Genomic DNA, 27,569 nt, shown 5'->3' on the forward strand with positions numbered 1-27,569 from the left:
GCAGCGAAGTTATTGAAACAAAAGAAAATCCAGGACAAGTAAGCCACCATATTAATAAAGTACTTTTCTCATATGTATGTGCCTTTGTGTCATTAAATCCTATAGCGGGCCTATATCGAATTATGCCATATAACAAACTAATAAACGTTTTTTGGCGAGTTCGATATACCCGGTTTGACTGTATCGGCGGCGCTCATCATGAGACACAAATTCGCAGTTGTGGTTGGCCTGTAGTGGGGTTCGCAGTAGGTACCGAATGTGTTCACAAATGCCTGGGTGCGCACCAAAATGCCTGATAAGTGTACTAAAGCTATTTCGGACATGGGTGTGGCGATTTGATCGCTTGAGCAGATTAAAAAACATGAATTCGTTTTTCCAGACTGCTAGATTTTTCTGACGTTTTCGCGGTCCCTAGGGAGTCCGAAAAATCGGATGTTGACTGTAGTCTAAAAAAGACCCACCTTTGTATCAAAAGTATACGTTCGCTTCATTTTGCAGGTATCGCTCACATCATGAAAACTGCAAAAGAAAGGGAGGGGGGCAGTAAATCGCTCATTTCACGATCTTCAATTCTTTTAGCTACAGATGCACTGTGCCCGGGAAAGTAATTTAATGAATGTGGACGGCGAAAAAGGGGCTCAGAACCATGCAAAAACCTGGAATTCATAAATACTTGTGCCACCGATTGCTGCCATCTTCGTTTGGTTTGAAAGCTCACAGTTTCACCGTTCTGTTCCCACTCTACTCATTTAATGTAGAAAGTGGGAAAAAGAAAAGATAAATGCAGGTCTAACAAAATTCACCACGTATGAGAACCTCCAATTATTTGTTGCAATGTCAATTTGTGCACTGACACTGCTGGCAGAGTGCTTGGCCATATGCCTGAGAAAAACTTCACTTCTGTTTTGCACCAGCGGCACTGGCTTCTCGCTCTCTGCACGTGCTTTTCATGCCGCAACAAAGGTGAGCGCTTTCCAGGGTTTGCATCAGTGCTTCTTTGTGATGGGGCAGAAATGGGTTGTGGGGAATTGCAACAGTAGCTACGCATCCTGCAAGGAGAAGGTAATTATCGGCAAAGTTCTGAGTGACCCAGTGAGGTTTGAAGTGTGGGCTCGTACAAACCAAGAAAAGATTGAGAACGCACGACTCATGATTATGTTTGCAAGAAGCACTTCTCGAAGAGTGACATAGGCGGCGGAATTATGGCAAGCTTGGCGCATGCGTCTCTTTCAGGTGCGCTTGTTCATTATCATTTAGGTTTGTACTTTGGAATGGAAGCTGTGAAGCCTTTACAAGAGGACTAGCAATATGTTTGTCAGCATCGAACGGCAGTGTGGTGAGTGAGGAATCTGGAAGCTCCGGACAAAACTGGCTGTGTTCTCACAGTGTGTATAATTAGATAGCAGTGGTAAAGAAAATAAGTCATCATATTTGAAAGTGGACCCACAGAATGCAGAAATAGGCAAGGTGCATTCCATACACTTCATTTTTTAACAGCGTCCCGCGGATCGTCAGACACCTGAAGTGATACTATTGCAGGAACTTGTAGTTCCCTGTGGTGGCCGTGCATAATAGGCACGAAGGAAGATCAGTAATAAGAACAACCTAAATATGAACTAATGGCATATGGGGGAAGTCTCATCATTTGTAGGAAAAAATGATACCTAACCTATTGAGTTCACATTATAAAATATTATGGTTTTCACATTCTACAAAATATTTCGCATGGGTAATTTTTCTGTATGTGACGCCTTGTTTCTCATTAATTTATCCAAGTATTTGGAGCCAGTGAGGAGGCACAAGATGCACACTCATTTGTCCATAAAGCACTGGCGGTGAATTGGTACCTGAGGGCCTTGAACTGGCGAGCTTCATCGGAGAACGCGATGGAAGTGTTTTTCCTTCTCTGCTAGCGGGCTCGCACGACATAGCGTGCGTCAGGGCCATGCCCGACTCCATGACTGTGCTGTTTTGCCTCCTGAAGAATTTTTGCTCTGTGGCAAAAGAAACAAGTTCATAGTGCAGTGGTTCTTTGAAAGCGGTCACCAAGAAAAAGCAGAGCAGTGTGTACAGGCTAAAACATGTTGGCGGGCTAGTTGGTTCAAATCCATCATCAATTGTGTCCTTTTTCAATTGTGCTTACACATTCTGTCATGTATACATGGCAATACTCTACCAAGAACTGTTTGTGTGCAACTAGGGGGCCTCTGCCAGGCTGTGAATGTGACAGCAGATAAAGCCCAGTTTTAAAGTTATGTTGGTGAATTTCCTGTTTCATCTATATACCTAACTAGCATAGCCAGCTGATGGATTGTTGGTTTGCAGGTGTGGGCCCCAATGTCAGCCAGGAGACCCTTCTTCGGAGCATAGCCACGGCTCTGCATATGAGTGCACAACCTGTCACTGGGCAGACCGGCGTACGTAGCGCACTCGACAAGCATCCAGGCATCTATCTCAACCCGGACCAGCCTCTTGTTCAGGTGCATTACCCCTGCATGGTGACCCAGGCTTTGCATGCGCTCCTCTGGGGTTAGAACCAGCTGGACTGTAAGTGCTTCTTCTGCATCCCTCGAGAAAAGAAGCACCATCACTTGCAAAAATGGCAAGGCATGTTAACCAGCCAAGGCAACGCCAATAAGTTGTCTTGGGGTGAAACTAATGTACTTTGAGCAAGAAAAACAAAACATTTGAGATACTAACAGGCATTCCATTCAAGTCATACAAATGAAACAAAGTTGCATTTGAGAAATTTTTAAGCAAACGTTTTTGTGCAGTCTTTTGCTGCTGCATTATATGGATGTATAATAACAAATTTCCCAATGTATCGAAGTATCTTTAGATGAACTTGGAAAGCATCACATTGAATACAATGACTGCGGTAGTATCTTGTATCTGTGTCTCAAATACTTCTTGCCTGAGTATATTGTATCATATCATCATGCAATTTTAATGTATCTTTGCCGAGCCCTGTCTATGTGGAACTACACTACAGAAAAGCAAGGTTGAATGGTGTCTGAAATTCCGCACAATGTGCGGTATGTTGAAGTTCTCAGGCACGTGTGATGTCAAAAAACACGGCCACTGAGAACCGCCATTAGTGTGTTGCACATGCTATCGGTGTCCAGCCATGGTGCTGCAAGTGGGACAAGCTTAAACGGCAAAACAACATTCTTCTCCTCCCACAACAAAAGAGGAGCAGAGAAGGAAGGCAGAAAAGGAAACCTGGTCTCCGTGAAGGGGCTGCACAAAAAAAGAAATTGTTCGTACCAAGACTTCCAGCCTCACGCTTCGTCTTTTCGCTGCTCGCGTGTTCCACCATGCCATCCACTTCCTCACTTTCTTCATCGATTTGATTCCCCCCTTTCTAAGTGCAGCCACTGTGAAGAATTTTGTTGACTCGGCAACAAACCACAACTTCAATTGCTCAAAGCCACTACTAAAGAGGGAGCTAGTGCTCATCAGGAATAGCTCGTACGTTGGCATGCTGTCGCAGGAAGCTTGCCCTAGACTCAGAGATCATGCGTCAAAGGGATCCTGCTCATGCATTGAAGCAAGTGCAGCTTGCTTGATACTATTCGGGGATGGGAAAGCAGCCATGGCAGCTATATTGCAAAAGCCTGCCAAGCTCTTTAGACCACTTACTGGCAGCAAAGGCCACGAGGAAATAAGGCCTTTAAATTTGTGGAGCACCACTTAGATTGTGGAATCCAGCTTGTACATGCAATATGTGCGCTCTACGATGACGCAACTCTTTATTTTCTTTACAGCAAGCTGAGGACACAAACCACAGTAATGGTGCGCTGTTGCACGGGCTTTTCTTTTACCACGAAAGTGTTTTATGCCGGGGTCCACCAAGACTTGAGTGACAAAAAATACACACGATCAGACGGCAAAGAAAAACTTAAAAAAAGTTCCATTAATGGGAGTCGAACGCACGACCTCTCGGTCCGCGATAACAGATGCCGGGCACGCTATCCACTGCACCACAGTCACACACTCTGGAGGCTTTACAAACACGCCTTTTATATCTCGCGCTTTCCTCTCACAGTGCTCGTTCGGTGGGGTGGTGTCGCCGTCTGGGAACGGTAAAGTGAAGTACACTCAAAGCTCATTATAACAGTCACATCTGCCACGAAAATAATTTGGTTATATCCAAAAATTTGTTATAAACATTTATTGGTAACACTGTATCTGTGACAAGACTATTCTTCATCTACTTCGTTATAACCGATAATTCGTTATATCAGAGCTCGTTATATCGAGGTTTGAGTGTAATACATTATGACTGCGGCTTCAGCGATTAGCTCCTGCAATGCATTGTTGCTAGGCGTGTTCCAGTAGACGGGCAGTTTTGTCAACATGTTAACACACAGCGAGGTGGCGACTTTAGCCTAAGCCTCGGCCTCGCTCATAGCATCCATCCATATTAAATATAGCTCTGCAACGTGCACCTGCCTCGCCTGGCTGTAACACCGCGTTGCCCGCTTACACTCACCTCAAGAAAATACGCAGCTGGGCTAGAGGGTGTATGCATGACGCGCGTTGCGTTTTCCTCTAGTCCCACCATGGCGTTCAATATCTTCAATTGCGGCAGGATGGCCACGCGGCCTTAGCATAAGTTCTGCGTCCAATCAGCGACACTCTTCTGGCTGTCACATTGATTTCTCTTACTACGCTATCGCCGTTAACTACTACAGCTACCACAAAGGTTTGTTTAATCATTGATCATGGATGCTAGTCATCGGGATGGAGATGTGCCACCAAGCGTCAACGTTGGTGCATCCACGTTAAACGGTGCTATAGCTGCCTAACACCAGTATTATTTGTGCAAGCTCTCTTATGTTAATGTTCAGTAAACCTTCAACTACTTCTGTAGAGACAGGTTTTACTTTCGTGTGGTACCGATTCCTATGACGGAGGAATCAACCATGTTTTTTATCCTCCCTCGGCTCCTTTTTCCTTTGCTCCATGTCTCCTCCTTCGCTTTGTCCTCGTCACCCTCTTTCTGGCCGATGCTCCTCTAAAGTGCACTTGAAGCCCCTTTTGAGGGCAGAATTTTCCAGCAGCTGCGTTCTAACCGGTCTTTCATTTCGGGGGTGATGCACCATAAGTGGTATGTGTGTACGTGGAGTTCTATGGGAGGGTAAATTAGAGTCGGGAAAGACTGCCCTGCACTATAAGCAATTGCATAATAAGTTGTCTGTACTGTACTAAAAAACTACAGTTAAGCCTTAATGACGAAGTGTGTTCAATCACAATTTCAATATAATGAAGTTTCACTGTTGCCGCAAAGTAATACCGAGACAGTAAACTGAAACTTCTGCTGGTGCCAGTGGTCTAACGACTGAGTACATACGACTTTTACAGACGTATTTTTTTTTTATCACGCATAGCATGACAGAGAGCCGCCACTGAAGCAGAGCGGCATCTTTTCCTGCAGTGGTTGTGGGGCAAGGGGGCGCCAGAATGGGGCACTGCTGCCAGACACCCACCAGTTTTTCTAATGACGAGAGAAGGTACCCTGGCCTGGTGCCCGTCGTCGTGGTTACTCACTTCTCGAGAAGGTGGTCTCTCCTTTCACTTCCCTTCCCGCAACAAAGCTGAGCCAAGATCCCTCATGGGTTGCAGAAATATGTATCTGTTTTATCCCCAAACCATTACATGAACGGAGAGCATGCTTGTGACAACCTACGTATTAGTGTATTTCGAGCCATCTGTGCCATGCATAAGTTCCCCATTTGGTGTTTTATGTCATTGTAATGTGGCAGGCATGAGCAACTGTAGACGTAGTACTACTCTTTCTCTTGCATTACAAGTAATCGCGGTAATTCAGGGTACGGATCTCACCAGCAAGGCCAGCATCTTTTGAGTGATCTCTAGTGTTATTGCAAAGAAGGACATCACTGCTTGTGTCAAGATGTCCCAGAGCTCACTCTCCATGTTCCCAACGTCAAAAAAAGCTGTCCTGTACTCTAAAGAATAGGATCATTTCCCGTCATAAGGGCAATCAGAACTAACAGGTGCTTTTACCCCAAACGAAAGTTTTTTCATTGAGTACACTGCTACAAGATTAAAGTAGCCGACCAGTCTTTTTGAGCTGCTCACAGTTACTCACTGCACCGCTACAATCGCTACAACAATTAAATGGGTGTTCTGTGATATGTCGGTTCTTCAGAATGTACTGGCCATTATGCTGTAGAGAAAAATGTTCTTGTTGGTCAAATATTTTTTGGCAGTTTTAGTTTCGTACAAACCTTCTTTATTTTTCTTCATAATTGCGTTAACTTCAAAGCTCTCTTCGTAATTCTGCAGCAGCTTCTTTAATCCACGTGCATTGAACTTTGATGCCTGGAAACTCAACCAGTTGGCAACGAGGGTGTCGAAATTTTTTCAGCATCTTGCTAAAGAAAAATGGCACCGCTGCATTGACTGTTTCTATTTATTTCGGTGTTAGTTCTGTATATGGACATGTCATGGCTTGTATAAACATGGGAAAACACATGTCTCTGTTGTGTCGGTAGTGGTGCAAAAATGGTTGTCCGCCTGACATTCTTTCCTCTCCGTGTTGGTTGGTAAACATTTTCATTACCCATCTTGTGCACAATTTGCGATCGATATCTTAGGTTTTATGTTGCGGTCGAGTAAATAGTGGGGCATCCAGTAAAGGGAAATAAATTATCAGTCAAGATGCTTGTTGTCAATCATCGATCAAATAACAGTGCTTGGTTCCCTTGTTAAACGATTTCAAAGGTAATCCCAGAACTACCACTCCTCTTGTCATCATGCACAATTGTGCTGCCATTTTTTAATTCGTAACGTCATTGTATAACATTTTTTCACTTATTGCTGTCTGTAAACTAGAATTTATGCAGCTGATGATCCTTTCTCACACAAAAATTGAGTTGCAGCGCACACTCAGCAACTAGTGGGAGCCATCAGTTCTACAGACATTGTTGTCAGCGTTAACCGTCAAGCTAACTACTTTATACCAGCAGTAACCTGAGGGCCTGCAAAAGAACCACTATGTGAGCCTTGCATGTGTACGACAATGCTCTGACCCTCCACTAGTTCACTATAATCAAATGGCCCTTACTTTCTGAGTATGCCTCGTAAAGCTCATTTACTTCTGCTAAACCAATGCACAGTGGCAACCACAACTTGTAAAAGCATGCAAGGTCTTGCTCGATTCTTCATACCGGTGGAAGACGTCACAAAACAGAAAACTTGGCCACCATGAACAAAGGTGGCAAATTAAAGATGGCGGCTTCCTGCCATGCTATTTCAGACCGAAGCTTTTTTTTTTCTGCTTGCGATTGTTTTAGATGTTGTGTTTTGTTGGGCTGAGTGAAGAGCAAGTGAATGAGTTCAGTGAGCACGACATTGGTTGTCTTGCCACCCTGGGCAGTACCCCAGGCTCTGATGGCAAGTGTAAGCAGCACATTGGTTCTTGCTTACAATGATTGCTACTGTCTTGGCTGCATGTGTGCCGGGCAGCCACTGTGAAGAGGACTTCACCGGCATGTCAATGTCACGGTCTCTGCAACAAAGATATATATACACTAAAGTTAGGGCTCTGTGTTTTTGGAGTTTATTTTTCTTGAACTTCAGTGGGTGTTTTTTCAGAGTTTATTTTCATGTGGAAATTTGGCGTTATTGTAGTTTATTTTTGTAAATTCCCAGTTCTCCGGAATTCGGAGTTTAATTTTGCATTATTCTCAATACTCCAATATCTTAGATGAAATGATATCTGAACACAAAAACATCAGAATACACGAAGATATTTTAGCTGTGTAGAAGGTTTGAATGCACAAACACATATACACACAAGCACATATGCTTGAATACAAAACACCTACGTTTGCGCGTACAGTCGAGCCCGACTATATCGAACCCGTTTATATCAAATTATCCCGTATATCGAACAATTTCTAAACACGGTAAATTTACATTGAGAATATATAGCAAAAGTTACTGTTACATCGAACGAAAATAGCAATGACAACCGATATATCAAACTCCATGTGCCTCAAAAGTGCCCCAGCAAGTTGGCTTTCCCTCGCGGTGGCGGGGAAAACTGCCGGCGCCACCCTAGAAAAAGTGGTTTAGACCCGGCTGTGCACAGGCGAACACCACCCTGCAAGAAATGATCCTGGCCCGCTCGCAGCGCTTACAGCCAACCAGAGGCCGTCGTGCCTTCTTCGAGGCGCGGAGGCGGTAGAAGTGAGCGCCATTTTTTCTTTTTTTATGCTTGTGTGCCTGCTGCTGCCTGTTTTCCTCGAGTCCTCATTCAGCGTGGTCTGTGCTGGTGGTGTTGCCTGTTGGTGCTCTGTGAACTTTATTGGCGCGCTGTTGTCATGGCTTGTGCAAAGAGGCAGAATTTGCCGTTCGCCGCAAAACTCAAAATCATAAATCGGGTCGAGCGCGGTGAAAAGAAGTCCGACGTCACCGCCGCGTACAAAATTCCAAGGAGCACCTTGAGTACTATCCTGAAGAACAAGGCAGACATCAGGGCCAAGTCGGACAAAAGGCCATGTGCCCGTGGCGCCCGACGTGTGCGCACTGCTGTGTACGAAAATGTTGAAGCGGCCGTTTACAAATGGTTTGTGGACGTTCGGTCTCGAAACATCCCGGTGTCCGGCCCTATGATCGAGCAGAAAGCCAAGGACCTTGCTTTCCTGCTTGGCAGGAACGATTTCCAAGGCAGTTCAGGCTGGCTCCAACGGTTCAAAGAACGGCACGACATCGTTGGCAAAGCTGTTACAGGTGAAAGCAGAGCGGCGGACCTGGACAGCGTAGACAAATGGCTCGAGGAAAACTGGCGAGATATCGCAGCAAGATATCAAGCCCAAGATATCTTCAATGCGGATGAAACCGCTCTATTTTGGCAAATGTTGCCAAACAAGACACTTGCGTGTCGTGGCGACAAGACTTGCGGCGGCAAGGCAAACAAAGCTCGTGTGTCCGTGCTATTGGCAGCTAATTTAGACGGATCGAAAAAGCTTCGACCTCTGGTTATCGGGAAAGCACGGCACCGCGGTGTTTTCGAAATGTGCTGTCGCTTCCAGTTACCTACCGAGCAAACTCAAAAGCGTGGATGACCGGGGAGCTTTTCGGCAGGTGGCTATCGTCGTGGAATGAAGATTTGGTAGGCGAAAATCGCAAGGTGTGCCTGCTCGTGGACAATTGTTCGTCGCACCACTGCAGTACGACCTTCATCAACATCGAGCTGCGTTTTTTGCCCCCAAACACTACTCCTGTACTGCAACCACTGGATCAAGGCGTTATACGCGCACTGAAAGCCGGCTATCGGAAGCGCCTGGTGGAGAGGCTGCTGCAGAACCTTCGTGTCGGCAGGGAGCTTAAGATCGACTTGCTCGGAGCTCTTTCTATGTTGAGTAGATCGTGGGCAGATGTCACGAAGGAGACGATCCAGAACTGCTTTAGGCATGCCGGCTTCCGCATGCCTGGTGATGACACCCCAAATTCCGATGACAGCACTGAAGACACCGCAGGTGTTTCCGCCGAAGTTTGGAGCGAGCTGGCAGAGTTCCCAGGAGCTATCGACGGATCGACATTCGACGAGTTCGTCAGTGCGGACGATGATGTCGCCATCATGGGTGAGCTACAAGATGAGGACTACGTTGCAGACGTCGTGCCGACCACGAGCCAAAGCGACAGCAATAAGGAAATTGACGATGGCCCATTGCCTACATCCTCCGAAGTGATTAGTGCACTTGCGTTGGTCCGGCGCTATTGTGTGAATGTGGAAGGTTGCGGCCTCAGCTGCTCCGACTCGTTGACAATGTGGAGGCGTGCGTGCTGTCGCAGGCAGCGAAGTTGTTGACTCAGAAGAAAATCCATGACTATTTTGTTCCAAAGCAGGGCATGCAAGTAAGCCACCATATTAATAAAGTACTTTTCTTATTGTTATGTGCCCTTGTGTCAAAATCCTATAGCGGGCCTATATCGAATTATGCAATATATCAAACTAATAAACGTTTTTTGGCGAGTTCGATATACCCGGGTTCGACTGTATTACAACCTTAAATCTCGTTGTAACAGACGCAAGAGTACTTTATGAGGTCCCTATATTTGACGCCGACTGGCATGCCCCAGTGCCACCAGGGGACCATATATCTTGATGTTGTCTCTTGCTCCTGGGAGCCCTACATGCATTGACATCTCTCGCTCTGTGCACGTCAAGCCCTTTGTTTAATGTGTGATGGGCGCGGTCTACGAGATACTGTTGACGTAATGTAAAGTTTATATTGACCAAAACGGCCCATGTATCAATGACCACTCAGAACATGCCCTTTCGATAAAGAATGGAACAGGGTCATATTGGCTGTTAAAATCGGAGTTTATCAGATAAATCCAAATTGTCAAAAATTTTAACGGCAAGTGTTGATAGGATTTTTTCGGATTTATTCGAATTTATTATGACTATGTTGTTTGAGCCATTGGGTGCGTTAAAAGCGCACTCCGAACTCCAAAGGAACACGCTCGAATGCGCTCGAGTGCTTAGCTTAACGACGATTTCCGCCGACTGCTTTTGGGAGCACGAAAGCATTACATAACGAATGTTGTGTTGCTTACGTGGTAGGAACGAGTGGGGAGGGAGAACGCTCTTCATCGGAGGAGAGAGAGTCGGAAACATGTAAATTTACCGGAAGCCGTAGCAGGTGCGAGCTCTTGTGCACCGTCTCGGTGTTGGAGCGCGTAGAGCGCTCTCTGTAATCATGCACCGAAAGTTGCTGTGGGATGCGGAGTCGGTGAAGGACGGATCCCAACATAAAACAAAACGATGTTTATTAACGTAGTAGCAGCAGCAGGGCAAGCATGCCGATGCTGCGCTTCGGAAGGTTAGAGAAACAAACATGCAACCAAGCTTGGTAGCTTGGGTTATATAGCCAGTAGTGGTGACGTAAGCCTCCGACGAAACTGCGTGGCGCTGTCTTTTATCGGAAGCGTGTTGCAGCAAGTAGCTGTGTCACGCCGGGCTAATCAGTGACGAGACGGAGGCTGCGTAGGTCTGTGCGCAGTGGTCGCCACATCACCCCCCCGCGGAGTGCAGAGCCCTCAGGGTCTAGAAATCCGGGAGGCGTACCAAACGTCCAGAGCGTGTCGTGAAAGGAGCGGGCTGCGACGTCGGTGGCTGTAGAAGGACGCCAGTTGAAAGAGTGGCGCTGGCAGGTTCGTTCGCCGCGATGTATGCGGGCTTGAGTCGGTCAATCGAGACGCGGACGTCGTTCCCGTTCAAGCGCAAGGTGAAGTTCTTGTCGTCGCGATGGACGACTAGATAGGGTCCGCTGTAAGGTGGCTGGAAAGGCCGGCGGACGGTGTCGTCACGGAGGAAAGCATGCGTGCACGATGCTAGCTCTTTGAACACAAAAGGTGTGGGCTTGCTATGGTGGGCTGCAGGGGACGGGCGTAAGGCAGCGATGGTGCGTCGGAGCCGGGCGACGAAGTCGGTGGGGTCTGACATCGTAGTGCTGGATGGCAGAGCTGCGAGAAATTCACCTGGCAGACGGAGTGGTTCCCCGTAGACGAGCTCTGCTGGCGTAGCATGGATGTCCGGCTTGAAGGTGGTGCGAAGACCGAGGATGACAGCTGGGATGGCCTCGAGCCAGGTTGAGTCCGGGTGGCACATAATGGCGGCTTTGAACTGTCGGTGAAAACGCTCGATCATTCCGTTGGCGCAGGGATGGTAGCTCGTGGTCCTCAAGCGTTCAAACCCGATGGTCAATCCCAGGAGCCTGAATAGGTGAGACTCAAACTGTCGCCCTTGGTCGGTGGTTACGCGGCGGGGAGCGCCGAAACGGGCAATCCAGCCGGAGAAGAAGGCCGAGGCGACGTCTTCCGCGGTGATTCCCTCGAGAGGCCATGCCTCAGGCCATCGAGTGTAGCGGTCGATGGCGGTGAGGCAGTAGCGGTAGGGTCCTGCCGGGGGAAATGGTCCTATGATGTCGAGGTGGACGTGCTCGAACCGACCTGAGGGCTGAGCGAATGTTCCGAGTGGGGACGAGACGTGCCTGGTGATTTTTGCACGTTGGCAGTGAATGCAGGAGCGCGCCCACGTGCGACAATCCCGCTGCATGGAGGGCCAGACATAGCGGTCAGCCACGAGGCGTGTAGAGGCACGTATGCCGGGATGGCTGAGGTTGTGGAGCTGGTTGAAAAGACCACGGCGATGGCACAGGGGCACGTAGGGCCTGCTTCGTCCTGTCGACATGTCGCAGCAGATAGTTCTTGCCGACCCTGGAATGGAGACTTCTTTTAGCTGAAGTGAGGACGTGCCCTTGAGAAGTTCCTGCAGCTCGGCGTCCAAGGTCTGAGTCTCGGCGAGGATGTCTGCTGTTATTTGCACCGAGCTGATGGTAGCCACACGTGAAAGTGCGTCGGCGACCATGTTGTCTTTCCCGCTGATGTGCTGGATGTCGGTGGTGAACTGTGCAATGAACGAGAGTTGGTTCTGCTGAACAGGCGGGAGTTTATCGCGACGTTGAGAGAAGGCGTACGTTAGAGGTTTGTGGTCGGTATAGATGGTGCAGTGCTGCGCTTTGAGAATGTGGCGAAAGTGCTGCACTGCTTCATATATCGCCAGAAGTTCTCTGTAGTAGGCTGGCAAAGTTGTCGGGGCGGTTGTCGTGGTTTCGTCAACGGAACTGGCGGTGGAAGGGGCCGTTTTCCGAGCTGCGAGTTTCTTGGAGAAGAACGCCAAGGGATGCCAGGTGTTGTCCACGCATTGCATGAGGGCGGCGCCGATGGCGAAACCAGATGCGTCCGTGAAGAGTCCCAAGGGAGCGTCTGGCACGGGATGGGTGAGAAGCGTGGCGGTGCAGAGGGCGGCTTTGCATTCTTCAAACGTTTTCGTTAACGTTGATGTCCACGTGACGGGTTGGTTTCCACGTAGACCAGCCAGGACATCATGAAGGGGCGCCTGGTAGTCGGCGGCGTGCGGTAAGAAGCGTCTATAGAAGTTCAGCATGCCGAGGAAACGGCGAAGGTCTTTAGCGGTGGTGGGTTGAGGGTACTTTTGCAAGTCAGAGATGCGATCAGGCAGGGGTCGAGTTCCCTCTGACGAAACTTCGTGGCCGAGGAAATGGACGGTGGAAGCGCCGAGCGTGCTCTTCTGGACGTTGACGAGCAGGCCGTGGTCGTCGAGGCATTGGAGCAACAGACGAAGGTGCCCGTGGTGTTCTTCAGCGTCACGTGAAAAGATCAATATGTCGTCAAGATAGACGAAGCAGAAGTCGAGGCCACGGATGACTTCATCGATGAAGCGCTGAAAGGTTTGCCCAGCGTTCCTAAGGCCAAAACTCATGAAGGGAAACTTGAACAAGCCAAACGGGGTGATTATTGCAGTTTTCGTGATGTCGTCCGGGTTGACGGGTATCTGCGTGTAAGCCTTCACCAAGTCTAGCACGGAGAAGACGTGGCAGCCATGAATGCGATGGGCGAAGTCCTGTATGTGGTGGACGGGGTACCGGTCCGGGATGGTGCGTGCGTTGAGGGCGCGGTAGTCCCCACATGGTCGCCAGCCTGCGGTCTTCTTCGGGACAAGGTGAAGTGGCGAGGCCCATGGGCCGTCGGAGCGACGGGCGATGCCTTCTCGGAGCATGGCTTCGAACTCTGCCTTGGCTATGCGCATGCAATCTGGGGCAAGGCGACGGGCACGGCAAAAAACCGGGGGGCCTGGAGAGGTCCGGATGTAGTGCACAGTGGTGTGCTGCACTTTTCGTGGCAGTCCGCTTGGGCGCGTCAAGCCGGGAAACTCGGCGAGGATGGCATGGTACGGTGAGTGATCATCGACACTGTGGACCTTGATGCTTGGCTGTTGGGCGGTCGTTCGGTGGCCTGGTGTGGAGTGTCCCGTTGTCGCGTCGATGAGCCGGTCGTTGCGGCAGTCCGGAAGGAGGTTGTAGTGAGCCAGGAAGTCTGAGCCGATGATTGGCTCGGCGACGTCGGCGATGACAAAGTTCCAGTGAAGGTCACGGCGTGAGTTCTTGAGCTGGATGTGCAGGCGCAGCGAGCCGTACGTCTTGATTGTGGACCGGTTTGCCGCGCTAAGCTCGAAAGATGTCGGCGGGTGAGGGCCTTGAAGGTGAGATCGCGGGTAGCAGCAAATGTCGGAACCGCTGTCGACCAAGTAACGCTGCTTCGTGATCTGGTCGGTGACGAAGATGCGACGGCCTCCGGGTTGGCAGCTTGCGGCCGTCTCTACGAGCTGCCGTTGTTGTTTTCCGCATGTCCCCTGGAACAAGGTGGACGACATTGCCGGGCTTTGTCGCCGAAGCGTCGGTGGTAGTAGCACGGACCGTTGATGTCAGGTTGCGGCAATGAGGTGGTGTTTCAGTCGCGGCTTGGCGAATGGCGGCGCTGTCGCATCGAAAGACGTTCACCCAGGTGTTGTTGGATGGAGGTGAGCCGTCGATCGATGTCGTCGATACGGCGCGCAAGCTCCGTGGTGTTCAGCGGTGCGGCGACAGCCTGGGTGGTGGGCGACAACTGCGGTAAGGAGGCCTCGATGACGCGATCAGCAATTTCCGCAAGTTCGTCGAGAGGTAGCCTGACCTGTGCCTGCAGAATTGCCTGGGCGTGCGGCGGGAGTCGTTGGAGCCACAGCAATCGCAGGAAAGAATCCTGTACGTGCATGTTGCCCGCGAGCGCACGCATGTGGCGCAGGAGCTGCGAAGGGTTGCGCTCAGCGAGCTCAGCGGACTGCAGTTGTCGTATCTTTTGTTCTTGTGAGGGTGATAAGCAATGGATAAGTGCGGTCTTCAGGTGTTCGTACGCGTTAGTCGTTGGCGGGTTTGCGAGGATATCCCGGACCTCGTTGGCGTAACGCGCGTCCAAGTGGGCGACGACGTAGTCGTAGCGGGTCCGGTCTTGGTTGATGTGCGCCAGGGAGAACTGGGCCTCGACCTGGGCAAACCAGACCTCGGGTGAGTCCGCCCAAAACGGCGGAAGCTTGACAGCAACACGCCAGGAAGCAGCGTGCGGGGTGGCTTCAGCAGCTGCGGGTCTGGTGGGCACGGCCTCGTTTGTGGAAGCGTTGCGAGCTTGCTGCTGTTGCTGGGTCAGTAGTTCCTGTTGGAGTTGTACCTGATGGCGGAGAGCGGTGAGGTCTTCTGGGTCGGCCATGGCGGTGCGGTTAGTTCGATTTCCGGGTCACCAGATGTGGGATGCGGAGTCGGTGAAGGACGGATCCCAACATAAAACAAAACGATGTTTATTAACGTAGTAGCAGCAGCAGGGCAAGCATGCCGATGCTGCGCTTCGGAAGGTTAGAGAAACAAACATGCAACCAAGCTTGGTAGCTTGGGTTATATAGCCAGTAGTGGTGACGTAAGCCTCCGACGAAACTGCGTGGCGCTGTCTTTTATCGGAAGCGTGTTGCAGCAAGTAGCTGTGTCACGCCGGGCTAATCAGTGACGAGACGGAGGCTGCGTAGGTCTGTGCGCAGTGGTCGCCACATTGCTTTTGAACCATTAAGCTCACAAGAGTGCACTCCGCCTGCTAGAGCGCGCTTGAGCTCTGTAACTTAACACACCCATTGGTTTGAGCCGGGTGACCGCAGCTGTAAACATGAGAGGCTGGATAGGTGGTGCCATCTGGTGGGGCCAACATGAACGAGGCAAGCACGAAATTGTTATTGCAAGAAAATTTCAACAGTGCGGAAAAGCACGAACGGACGAAAAGGGAGCTGACACGGGCAAGCGCTGACTTCCAACTGATTTTTAATTTGGAAAAGACACATATATGTAGTGACAAATTGTGCTGCGCAAAAGAACATGTGACAAGCACCGTGCATAAACACTAACAGGCGACGAAATTAAAAAATTGAAAGCACTATCGTACGAGTGCATTCGCATAGCAAAGATAATCTACTTCCTTTTTGTGCAAATCAATGGAAGGCATGCTGATGCATGCTTCCCCCAAACGAGCAATGTGGGCCGCCTCTACACTTTCTCTAGTTAGCACATTTTTACATTTAAAGATCACTTCTATGTTCATCACCTGTTAGCGTTTATGCGCGGTGCTTGTCATATGTTCTTTAGAGCAGCGCAATTTTTGCACTACATATGTGTGTTTTTTCCAAATTGAAAACCAGTTGGAAGTCAACGCTTGTCTGTGTCAGCTCCCTTTTCGTACCTTCGTGTTTTTCCGCACTGTTGAAATTTTTTTGCGATGAATTACCCAAATGCTCACATTAAATTGTTATTGCAGAAACATGGTGCATTCTACTTCTCTACTGGTGTCAATTTCTTGCAGCGGCGTAATCCCCAATGTGTTGCCCTTTTAATAATTTTTTTTCCCCTTAGAAACAATTGGCGAAAACAAACGCGCCTATAATTTCAGTTGCCCAAAGCTTCAAAAGTGTTCAGTACCATTGTCCGTTAATCTGGTATTCCTACACCCCCTTGCGTATGCCGGAATGCTCTACATGCTAAAAACCTGTATTACAATATTGCTGCAGCAGTAATTGAATCTTATCTAAACTAAATATAGTTTAAATGTAGTTATCTTTGTGTAGTTATCATCATTTAAATGTAGTTAACAATGTAGTTATCATGGAGAGTGATTTGCAGAAGCATAAACTTATAGGCTTATGAACATATGTAAATATTTACGTATGGAGAGCTAAAACTTTGCTAAGAAATGTGTTCTGATAACACGGTAAGCGTAATCCACTATATCAGTAGCACAGTAACGTTAAAAAGTATACGGACAAGCTGGAAACCTCTGTTTCAATCAAAACGGCTACTATAGCTGGTATGTCTACTTAAACTTCAGTAAGGTAGAGAGGTGGGCTAGAGCACTGCACGGGCCCAAGCCAGCCCGAAAGCCCGAAAGGGATTGTCGGATCGGGCTCGGGCCTGAGCCAGGCCCGTATTAGACCTGGGTCTCATACATATCTGTATAATTGCATGTGTACGTTGTTTGGCTTTGTTTTTGTTGTTTTGTGGGGTTTAACTTCCCGAAGCGACCCAGGCTATATGAGACGCCGTCGTTGAGTGCTCCAGGTAATTTAAACCACCTGGAGTGCATTGGCGTGCACAGAAATTGCAGAGTACAAGACGTCTACAATTTTGCTCCATCGGTATGCTACGCGTAATTTCAAGAAACGCTTAATATAAGTTTTCACCATTATAGTGAGTGCAAGACTTTCTTGGGTGCCGTGTAAGGAAAGCAGTGGTAAACTGCCTAGATTAGTGTATAGAAGACGTGTGCGTTTGTATCTAGGGAAACATTTCGTTATGCAGCTACGCTCACAGCTACGCAGCATGGCGTTCTTGGGCCGGGCCGGACCCGGGCCGGAAAATTCGGCCCGTGCAGTGCTCTAAGGTGGGCTAGTTGGAAACGATGCATGTTTGTAAAAATCAGCGCAAACAGGACTGAGCACAAGACGAGAAGTAACAAGTCGGCGCTTGTACTGTGTACTTCTCGTACATCTCGTACTTCTCGGGAGAGAACTTTATTGAGACCCTGAGGAAATGGATCCTGGGCTTATGGGCTTTCATGGCAACCAATACAAGTGCACTTGCGAGGAACCCACTACGCTTTAAATCATCGTAATTTTTGTGAAGTAGGAAAGTAGCCATTATGCCATTTTTCGTCATTCTATGAAGAGCCGTGGTACCCACTAAACACATGTAAGTCATTATGGGCACTTTGTTGATGCTGTGCCTGATGACGATGAAGAATTATGGCAGAGCCCTTTGTAATGGGTTGGAAGCATTCAACAACCTACTCGTTGCGCAATTCGCATTGTGTGACGCCTGGTTACCGAATTCGCGTCTGTGAAGCCTGCATGTTATTTTACTCTTCTGTCATGCTATGTTACATATACGTAGTAATGTGGTTCCTTCCTGACATGAAGCCTGTATAGTGTCTTTTTGCGAAGCAGTTTCAAGCACCAGCATAGCTCTGAGGTAGAATACTGGGCTCCCATGCAGAGGGCCCAGGTTCGAACCCCATTCCAGCCTGGAAATTTTTTCTTTATTTCGTCTTTTTTTTTTCTTATTTCGTGCGATAGTGGTTACGGACACCGGCGGCGGACAACTACGACGCCAAAAACTGCCGCTCAAATGATCTCATAACAGCTTTCACTGTAGGAAAAGGGGACGAAGACAGTCATGTGTGGGCCGGGCCACTATCGAAAAGTTCGTGGTCCGCATGCAGCCTGCGGCCCGCGTGTTTGAGACCCCTGTTTTAGGCGATTAAATATCTAACTATGTTTTGCCGCGCAAACGTGTGACTTGCTTACAACCTGCTGCAACCACCTTGTGTGGTATGGCCACGGCCCCTTCGCTGGCCGAAATCCAGTTACGATCACATGATCAGATATGGTTGCGCCCGTGCGCCGCTGCGAAAAATCATCTATAGGATGAAGATGGCTGATCCACATATAGTCGGTTGTCATTATTAAATTTAGCATCTGACATGAAATTACCTTTTGTACATATGATATTAGGTATGTGTCTGCCACGGTGGTGCAGTGTTTATGGTGGTCGTCTGCTGAAGCTAAAGGTATGGGTTTGATTCCGGCAGTGGCGTTCACATTTCGATGGTGACAAATAGCTTGAGGCTCACGCACTGTGCGATGTTGTGGAAATTATTCGACGTGGTCTAAATCATCCAAAATTGTGTGTACAATGTGGCCCATGTAGTCAAAATTATCTGAGGCTCTTCACTACAGAGCCTCTCATTATCATGTGATGGTTACGGCTCATAAAATCCGAGAAATTATTATTATGTTTGTTATAAACATAATCTTCTATGCACTCATTTTGGCTAGACACATGTTAAGTTTACCTCGTTATGTTCAATAACTTGTTATATTAAAGTTGTACTGTAATTGGAAACTGCGGGGAGATACCTTCACTCTTCAGTGGAAATAAAATTGGCTGGTTGGGATGATTACAGCTCTTTGAAAATTTCACCATTCAAACATGCCTCCGCACAGCTGGTTGGCTTATGATAACAAATGCATGATGTGCTTAGTAGACAAATGCAGTTGCAGGGACGTGACAAACACATCGCATAATGCATTGATGCTTTCTTCCATACTGTCCAGGTCAGTTTAGCACATGTTTGTGACATGTCTCCATTTGTAGCACTTCAAGCACAGTGTAGTGAAAATTTGGGCTCGTCCTTTGAGTCGTGTAGCACAGTATGAATATGCTCAAAATGAAGGACAGAAGAGCTCTGTTCGTCATCCTTGTCATTTATTGTGTGGCACAACCCAATGTGCAGGCCCTGAATGTAACTGATGAAGACATCCGGCGCCAGGAAGAGCAGGTCCATCAGGCCAGGAAGAAGCTGCAGGAGGCCCTGGCTGATCTGCCACCCTAGCTGCATGCTTAAGTTGCCAACAGTAAACAATGTAAGTGTCTTCAGTCCACACTGCCTCCGTAATGTGCTCTATCTGGAAAACTTTTGCATACGGTAGTACATTTCCATATAAGTGTGCCTTCCACAGTTCATCAAAAGTGGATAAGTTAACCTGATTTTGTAGACACTGCAGTTGACTAGCTTCGAAGGGTGGCATGACCTCAGCATGGTGTCATGTGCATAACATTGATGTACTGTTAATTGTTCTGGGGAACCACTCACGTACACAAGTAGCAGGTGTAAACCCATGCACGGCTGTTTCATTTCAACCGCAGCATTCTTGTTGAGACAGTCGAAATTACACATACAGTCGAACCTCGCTGCAACGCAATTGACGGGACATGCAAACAACTTTGTTCAAGCGGAAATTTCATTGTGGTGCGTCAGCGGTGATCTAGTCGTTCATGCTCACGTCTGTGCACACGTTTACGGTGTCCCGAAGGTGCTGCCCATGCTGCCTTGTTGCACAAGCACAAATGACAGGCTTTGGCACTTTTACAGGCACTTTGGTTGCTTTGGTGAATGCTGCGATCACATGATCTAGAATGGATATGCATTGGCTGTGGCACCAGCTTGGTGAAGCGCACCCAAGCCTTGTCTCAAGGCAGCCAGCCGTATTGTCATCACCACCAGACAATGGTGCCCTCCTACAAGCAATGGGAATGAGCAATGGGTGCACATTTTCAGTGAAACAAAGCATTGTGAATGTTTGAAAAGCTACACGGTCGGTGATATGCTTACTTTATCATAAAATAAATTGGCAAGCTAAGCACCATTGAGTGAAAGTTTCGTGGAAGTGAAATCAACCCAAAAAAATGGTTCATTGTGGCGATAACTTTAATGCATTGAATTCTATGGCAAGCTGACAGGGAACTAGAAATACTTCGTTGAAGCAGCGTTCGTTGTAGCGGGGTTACACTGTAAGCACTTACCACAGACTGTGGAATTTTTTTGAGGGACTCGTTTCTTTGGTAGACACAACCAAATGAATCCAACAGACAGTTAGGCGAAAGAAAGCCTAGGGGACATTATTTGTTGTCGTTTGTTAACTGTGGTGTAGTAATTATGAGACAACGTGAAATTATTTAAAGTGGGTGAAAAGAGCACCCTTCCCGTTGTCGGCATACAAACCTACACCTTCGAATTACGCGTCCAATGCTCTGCCAACTGAGCTATGGTGGAAGGACTTCCTCACCACTTTTTTGGGTATCTCTATGCGTGTAATGCCTGGCAGTGTTAGCAAGTGCCAGTCATTGCCAAGGCGATGAGCGTGCAACACTCTTCTTGCCAGAGGGCATCACATGGCACATGATCTTTGCACAAGGTGGCAGCTGACCAATAAACACTCAAAGGATGTGGTTTCGGATCCGTCCGACGGAATGAGTACTTTTTTGTCTAATTTAATTCATTTGAATTAGCGTTAAGAAACAAGTAATGTCCCCTATGCTTTCTTTGGCTTAATTGTCTGTTGAGATCATTTGGTTGTACCACAGACTGCATTATATAGGCAAAAGCCAATTTGAACGGCTAGGTTATGCAGTGCATTTATTAGGCAGAAGAATAGAAGGCCCACTGGAAGGGTTGTTAGATTCTCATCGAAGAAATGAACTAGTAATATTCAGTTACATACTAAAAGAGGTCATGGTTCATTGTATCTAAAATGAGGCTTTTGTGCCTGTTTAGGGCTTCCAGAAAACATATTTTTAGTGCTTAACTCTAATGATTACTTTCAAATACCCCACCAGTACCAAGTTAATTTATTCCCCCATGACAACAAGTTGACAGTGAATATGGCAATGGCTATTGGGGTGGTCGATTTCAGTCACACATGGTTGCTAAACTCCTGTAGTTTTTTGCCAGTGATCTGTAATGACGGCTGATTTTTCAACGCAGCTCTTTAAAACAATCAACCTGTATACCCGTCCTTATGGTACATATGCAATACTTCTGGAATTGGGTCCAATTGCACTCACTCTAAGAAAACAGCATGTAAAAAGAGTGTCTTTTTGACATCAAACAATAATCATCACTTGGCTTGCTTGCGTTTCCTTTCTTGAAAACTTCATATGTCGGCACTGTAAGAGAATACTCACTCATACTCACTCACCCCAATTTTCTCAGCCTTTGCACTCACTCACACTCATACTCACGCCTACTCACACTCATAGGCACTTACTCACGTTCATACTCACGCCTGCTCACACTCAGAGGCACTCACTCACGTTCATAATCATGCCTACTCACACTCATAGGCACTCACTCGCGTTCATACTCATGGGTACTCACACTCATAGGCACTCGCTCACATTCATACTCACGGGTACTCGCACTCATAGGCACTCGCTCATGTTCATACTCACAGCTACTCACACTCACTCACGTTCATGCTCACGCCAAGTTAAAGCAATTGGTAGTCACTCCTGTTCATACTCATGCCTACTCACACTCATAGGCACTCACTCACATTCATGCTCACACCTCACGCCCATTGGTACTCACTCGTGTTCATACTCACGCCCACTCACACTCATAAGTGTTCACTCACGTTCAGTAATGTCTCTCACGCGCATTGGTACTCACTCATGTTCATACTCACGTGCACTGACTCTCATACCTACTCGCTCACGTTCACACACCTACACACACTCGTAGCACTTACTCATGCTCTTAGTCACATCTAGTACTCACTCACGTTCACACTCACGTCATCTCACACTCATAGGCAGTCACTCACGTTCATACTCATGTCAATTGGTACTCACTCGTTCATACTCATGCCCACTGACACTCATAAGTACTCACGTTCATACTCAGGTGTACTCACACTTATGGATACTCACTCACGTTCATACTCATACCTGCTCATACCCATCAGTACTCACTCGCCTTCAGTTCATACTCGCGCCTACTCACACTGATAAGTACTCACATTCATACTCACACCTACTACACTTTTAAGTTACCTTCATACTCATGTCTGCTCATATCCCTCGTCACTCACTCATACTCACACTCACGCCTTTGAAATGAGTGTACTCATGAATGAACATGCCAAGCTTTCCGCTCTACTCACACTCACCCGCCCCATCTCGATCCCATCTTCGATCATTACCACTCACACCCACTCAACCTTGCCGGGTCTCATTCACATCTACATGTCACACGGGACGTTTTGTATGCATTCACATCTAAGATGATCTCTCAGATATTCTCGCTATATCCGAACGTGCAGATTTGTAGGGGATATTAGGGACAAACCGCGAATGTTAACCGCGGATGTTAACTGTGTAAACCGCATTCAAGAGAAATGTCCTATGCATATGTTTTATATGGGATGTCTGGCGGATTTTCACCGTAGGATATCCCAGAACAGACACCAGCCTTGGCTAAAGCAGAATCCTGTGAAGCATTACAGTACAGTAAAACCTCCTTAATTCAGATTTAACGGGACCGGAAAAAATGTTAGAATTAACCAAATGCCAAATTATCGAAATTATCAAGAAAACAAGTGTCTACATCAATGCATTTGCATTTTCTTGATGAATACGTAAATTCATGGTACATATTTAGCATAAGAGCAATGTAAATGCCGCAAGATTCTTCATTCGCGACTTCGTTCACAGTGTGACCGCAGCTCAAGACAGAGGTGTCCTAACAGTAAACATGCTCTGGCCCCCTCCCTTATTATGGTCCGCCACCGCCATCACGCGCCCGTGACGATAACTTTGCTGCTGGAAAAATGATCAGCAAATGATCGTTCGTTCATCATAATGTCGCAACCCAATTTTATGCCAGCATGCAGGCTGCAGCTGAAGCTCTTCACCTTCAACAGCTTCCACTATGTTCGAGTTGCGTGACACTGCGCACGCATTGCCCGAAGTCAAAACGAAGCTACTGAGTACCACATCTGCTGTGGACGAAAGTGTGGTCGCTAAATTAAAACACGATCATAGTGTCCACACATCTTCAAAGGCGCACCCGCGGCCTGCTCCCACAGTCAAACTGAAACTGCTCAGCACAGCATCCACTGCTCAATAAACCTGGCTCGCTAATGCACGATAATGGATGGTGACTACGCAGTTCTGAAGGGACGCGGCGAAAACAAAACTACTGCTTGCCGCAGCTTCGACCCGCAGTTGCTATTGACGCGATCATAGATATATCACCCACGCTGTTCGCGTGCGCCGTGTGAAATCGTAGATGAAGCAAGTGGGCCGCAGCCGTCAAAGTCTTTGTCGCCAACAAAGCGATTATGTCTAGATCGTGGATGGCGACCACGCCTTTATGAAGGCCCACGGCTGTTTGAGTTGTTTGCGAACATTGTTTTTCCTCCTGTGAGGTGAACATTTGTGGCGCTTCGTGCTTGGCACGCTCAGAGGATTGTCCGAATTAACCGGGCTGCGGCCAAACGTGACCGAATTAACAAGAGTTTTATACAATGCATATGCTTGCTGGGACCAGAGAAGATGTCCAAATTATCCGATTTTCCTAATTAACAGGGGGAGAATTAACGACCGTTTACCGTATAACCTTTCATTTTCATCGACTGACCAAATAGCAAATGTATGGCGCGCTTATTTGCTAACTCCACCTTCACTGTTTATGCCAGGGGTCTCAAACGCACCTCAGCTAACGGGCCGCAGTCACGAAAATTTAAACCCCCAAAGGCCAGGACAACGAAGGTAAGAGCAGAGGGCGGGTAGGAATAGTTTGTACAAAATGTCAGCTAGCATTGCCATATGAAAAACCTTTCCCATATTTCATGGAGTCATTTCTGAAGGGGATTTGGTGCCAGGATTCCAACGACACATCTACCTCCAAAATGACTAAAATATGGACAACGGTTCTGAAAGTTTGTTTCACTGTTATGTATCAATACATGTTGACCGCAGGGGTTCCCTCATGAAAAAAAAATGCTTTAGACAAGTCATGCTTGTGTAGCTCACGAACACTTATTAAGAAAAAAAAAATTCAGCAGATCCCACGTACCGTGGGAGTCGATGTTATGCGAAGCACGCGGCGGGAAGGTGACTGTGGCGTAACTTTTTTTACTGAGCGACATGTTACAATATGACGCTAAAGATTTGTACATATTTTATACGCACACATATATAAGTTGAAGAGCCGCATATGTGTTATATATATAACCAGTTGTTTACGGTTGGGTAACGCTGCCAATGGCAACGTGGGTTCAACACCAGAAGCGGTAAGCTGATATGTAGTGCTTATACGTGTCCCAAGAATGCACGCACGTTTCACGAACCCGTGTGCATGTGTGCAAGAAGTTCTTGACAGTTCTTGAACAAGGGCATCATCACCGTGATCAGTGAGCACCAGCAGCTGGTCATGACTTGTTATAGGATACCGTCGTGATCGTGGTGACGAGGGGTCCATGTGTAGTAAAGTATGTGGTATAATAGAGCTGTTGGAAGTAGTGGATGCCTCGGTCATTTTGTCAACAAATTGTCTGTCGACAGAGCTGGCGACATGTCGGAACCTGAAGCCACCCTTCGCATTGGTGAGGCATAGGCAGTCGAGGCTGGTAGGCCTGGATAGTGCTACGTAGACCAACATCAGTGGATGGTGTTTGTCGTATTCGTAGACTACCTGGCCGTATGTGGCCTATGTAGCCTAGTCTACAAAGCGGCTGTCAATCAATCTGGCATCATCCTCGGTCAGCATGAGGCCATCGCCCAGCCTCGTAAGAAATGAAGAGGATACTGCGTCGTTCTGGTGGACGAAGTGCACTTTACGGTGCGGTGATGTGGATATCATATGTAACTTTCGTTAATGTATTTCTCCGGGGTCAAGCAATGCTTCAATATAGCTTGCTGAATCATAGGAAAACAAACGTAATGTTTATTAGACTGCTATAAAAGCGGAGCCAACACTGGAACTACAGACGTTAATCTGGTCGGGCTGGCCCGTAAGTTTGCTTCTTTCATGACTTTCTCACACATCCCAGACTTCTCACATACACGATAATTCTGTGCATTACAATCCCTACCTTGACGTTGCAACAATATGATAAAGAAATTTTGGCTACCTCAGCACAATGGCTTTGAAGGAACCGAGGGTCCGCGAATATCCTAGAAACCAGAAAAAAAATTAACAGTGGCCCTATTGCATTCGCCTAAGATGGCTTGAATACCATAGCCATCGGGTGCGACTATTTTACCGTGCAATTTATGTCGCACGAACGCCGCCTTGTTCTTTTGTTTGTTTTTTTTTCACATGAAGGCTGCAAAGGTGAAGTTGGTGCACAGCTTCGTGCTTTAGAGGTCAGTAGATTTTTTGATCCAGGCTGAGTTGATGAGTTTGTGACGACGTTCTGACCCTTGCGCATAATGTGGAGGTGGTGTATTTCCCATGATCTCATCTCTGTTTTTTGTTGTAGTGTTTGGGCTTGAGCATGGAGGAAGGAAAAGGACTAGGACGGAGCGTCATATGGCATTACAGGTCATTTTTCCCATTTGATGAAGCATATAAAAGTTTGGCCTTAATACGAATAATTTTATGTGAAGTACACCGATTCAATGTAGTAGATACACATTTTTTGGCGTAACACAGACGTCCATATTGCGGCGTCAACTCGCCACATCTCAAACCCGGCATAATCCAAGGATTAACAAGGCTGCTGGTGTGGCGCACAGAAACCACAATGTGGCCCAACACTGATCAGCGCTGAGGTGGTTTGCTTCTTCCTCATCTACGTCGTGATTATGTGCTGAATTTCCACAATGTTGGCCCAACAAACCCGGGGGGAGAGGGGGTAGAAAATTGTCCCCGATGTCCCTGACATACCAGCGGCGCATGTTGATGCATGGCTTCAAAATGGTCAGTTGCTGGGCTAGTTGGTTCGACATCTTGCATAGGGGAGCGCGGATTTGGTTAGAAATAAAGACAACACGACAGAAAGGACGCTCACTTGCAACTGAGTTTATTCTAAAAAAACTTCTCGCCAAGAAAGCTCATGCACAGGCACATTCACAACAGCTACTGTCACACACGGCCACTATCACACATGTTATCATGCCTTACATTCACACCATTTCACGCAACCCTAAGAGGATAGTATTAAAGCACGGCGTAAACCTTGTCTTTACGGCATCCTTTAAGCTTTCCCGTTTGTGTGCTCTGGCCGGTGAACAAACCAAGAAATCAGGGTGCGAAAAGAAGCACAAGAAGCCATTTGTCCCCTGTGATACGGAAGTGGTATATAAAATCCCACACAGTTGTGGTAAAGCTGCCAAACGGGCCGATGTCTTAATGACAGATTAAGAGAGCACGCGACTACGCTGATGGCTCAGAATGACGGGGCGCACCTTCCTGCGCATTGCAGGAAGTGCAGGTGCTCAGCACTTTTCGAGGAGGCAGACGTAATGAGTAGAGCAAAGGGAAGGCGTGAAAGAGAGATTCTAGAGGCGGACCAGATTAAGATTGCAGCAGACGCGTGCATCAGTGCAGCTTCGGTGCATTTGACGATGAAGGAAACAAACTTCCTTCACAGCAGCTGATCATATGTAACACCCTTTAAGAGATCTTAGATTGTTATCGCGTGTCCCAGCGATTCGACTCTTTTTTTTTTTTGTGACAGTGGCTGTTGTGAATGCGCCTGCGCATAAGTTTTCTTGGTGAGAAGTTTTTTTAGAATAAACTCAGTTGCAAGTGAGCGTCCTTTCTGTCGTGTTGTTTTTCTTTCTAACCAAATCCACGCTCCCCTGTGCATGATGCATGCCGTATGCCTAACGCAAAAGTAAAAGCCTGTGTGATGGCTCTGTGTGCCGAACTTCTGCACGCGCTGCGCTTTGTATCACGAAGATAATGTGCAGTACAAAAGTCATGCTCGTTATGTGAAGTGGTATTTTGTAAATGTGGTGCAGTGCAAAGCAAGGCGAGTGACACATGTCTTGTTTCGCGCTACACCACTTTAACACAAATAAAAACCAAATAGGCGAAAGCACTATTCCTGCCGTTAAATGCAGCATTTGCAAAACTGATCGTCAGCCATCAAAACATGATCGACCTCGCTTTATCTGGCAAGTGCTGACCAACATGTATCGCATAAGCCAGGGGTCGCATACCAGCGGCCTGAGGCTCGCACGTGACTGCCTTCATCACATTTTTTAAATGCGAAGGATTTCTTAGCGAACCTCTGGCACTTTGAGTGT

The 27,569-nt window shown here is 47.5% G+C and overlaps 1 protein-coding gene across 2 annotated transcripts in view; it reads left to right on the top strand.

The window, feature by feature from the left end:
- Positions 1–27,569, top strand: part of LOC119388267 (methyl-CpG-binding domain protein 2) — a 49,453-nt gene that overhangs the window by 12,511 nt on the left and 9,373 nt on the right. The window contains exons 4-6 of one of the 2 annotated variants that reach the window (XM_049413894.1): positions 2,326–2,480; positions 19,261–19,390; positions 24,008–24,027. In XM_049413894.1, the coding sequence (XP_049269851.1) occupies positions 2,326–2,480; positions 19,261–19,359 (254 nt within the window). In that variant the 3' untranslated portion in view covers positions 19,360–19,390; positions 24,008–24,027. Of the gene's footprint in view, positions 1–2,325; positions 2,481–19,260; positions 19,391–24,007; positions 24,028–27,569 lie in introns of those variants that run through there. The other variant, XM_049413893.1, reaches the window with a different exon arrangement.

This window comes from Rhipicephalus sanguineus, chromosome 3 (genome assembly GCF_013339695.2).
Source record: "Rhipicephalus sanguineus isolate Rsan-2018 chromosome 3, BIME_Rsan_1.4, whole genome shotgun sequence".
Taxonomy (NCBI): Eukaryota; Metazoa; Arthropoda; class Arachnida; order Ixodida; family Ixodidae; genus Rhipicephalus; species Rhipicephalus sanguineus.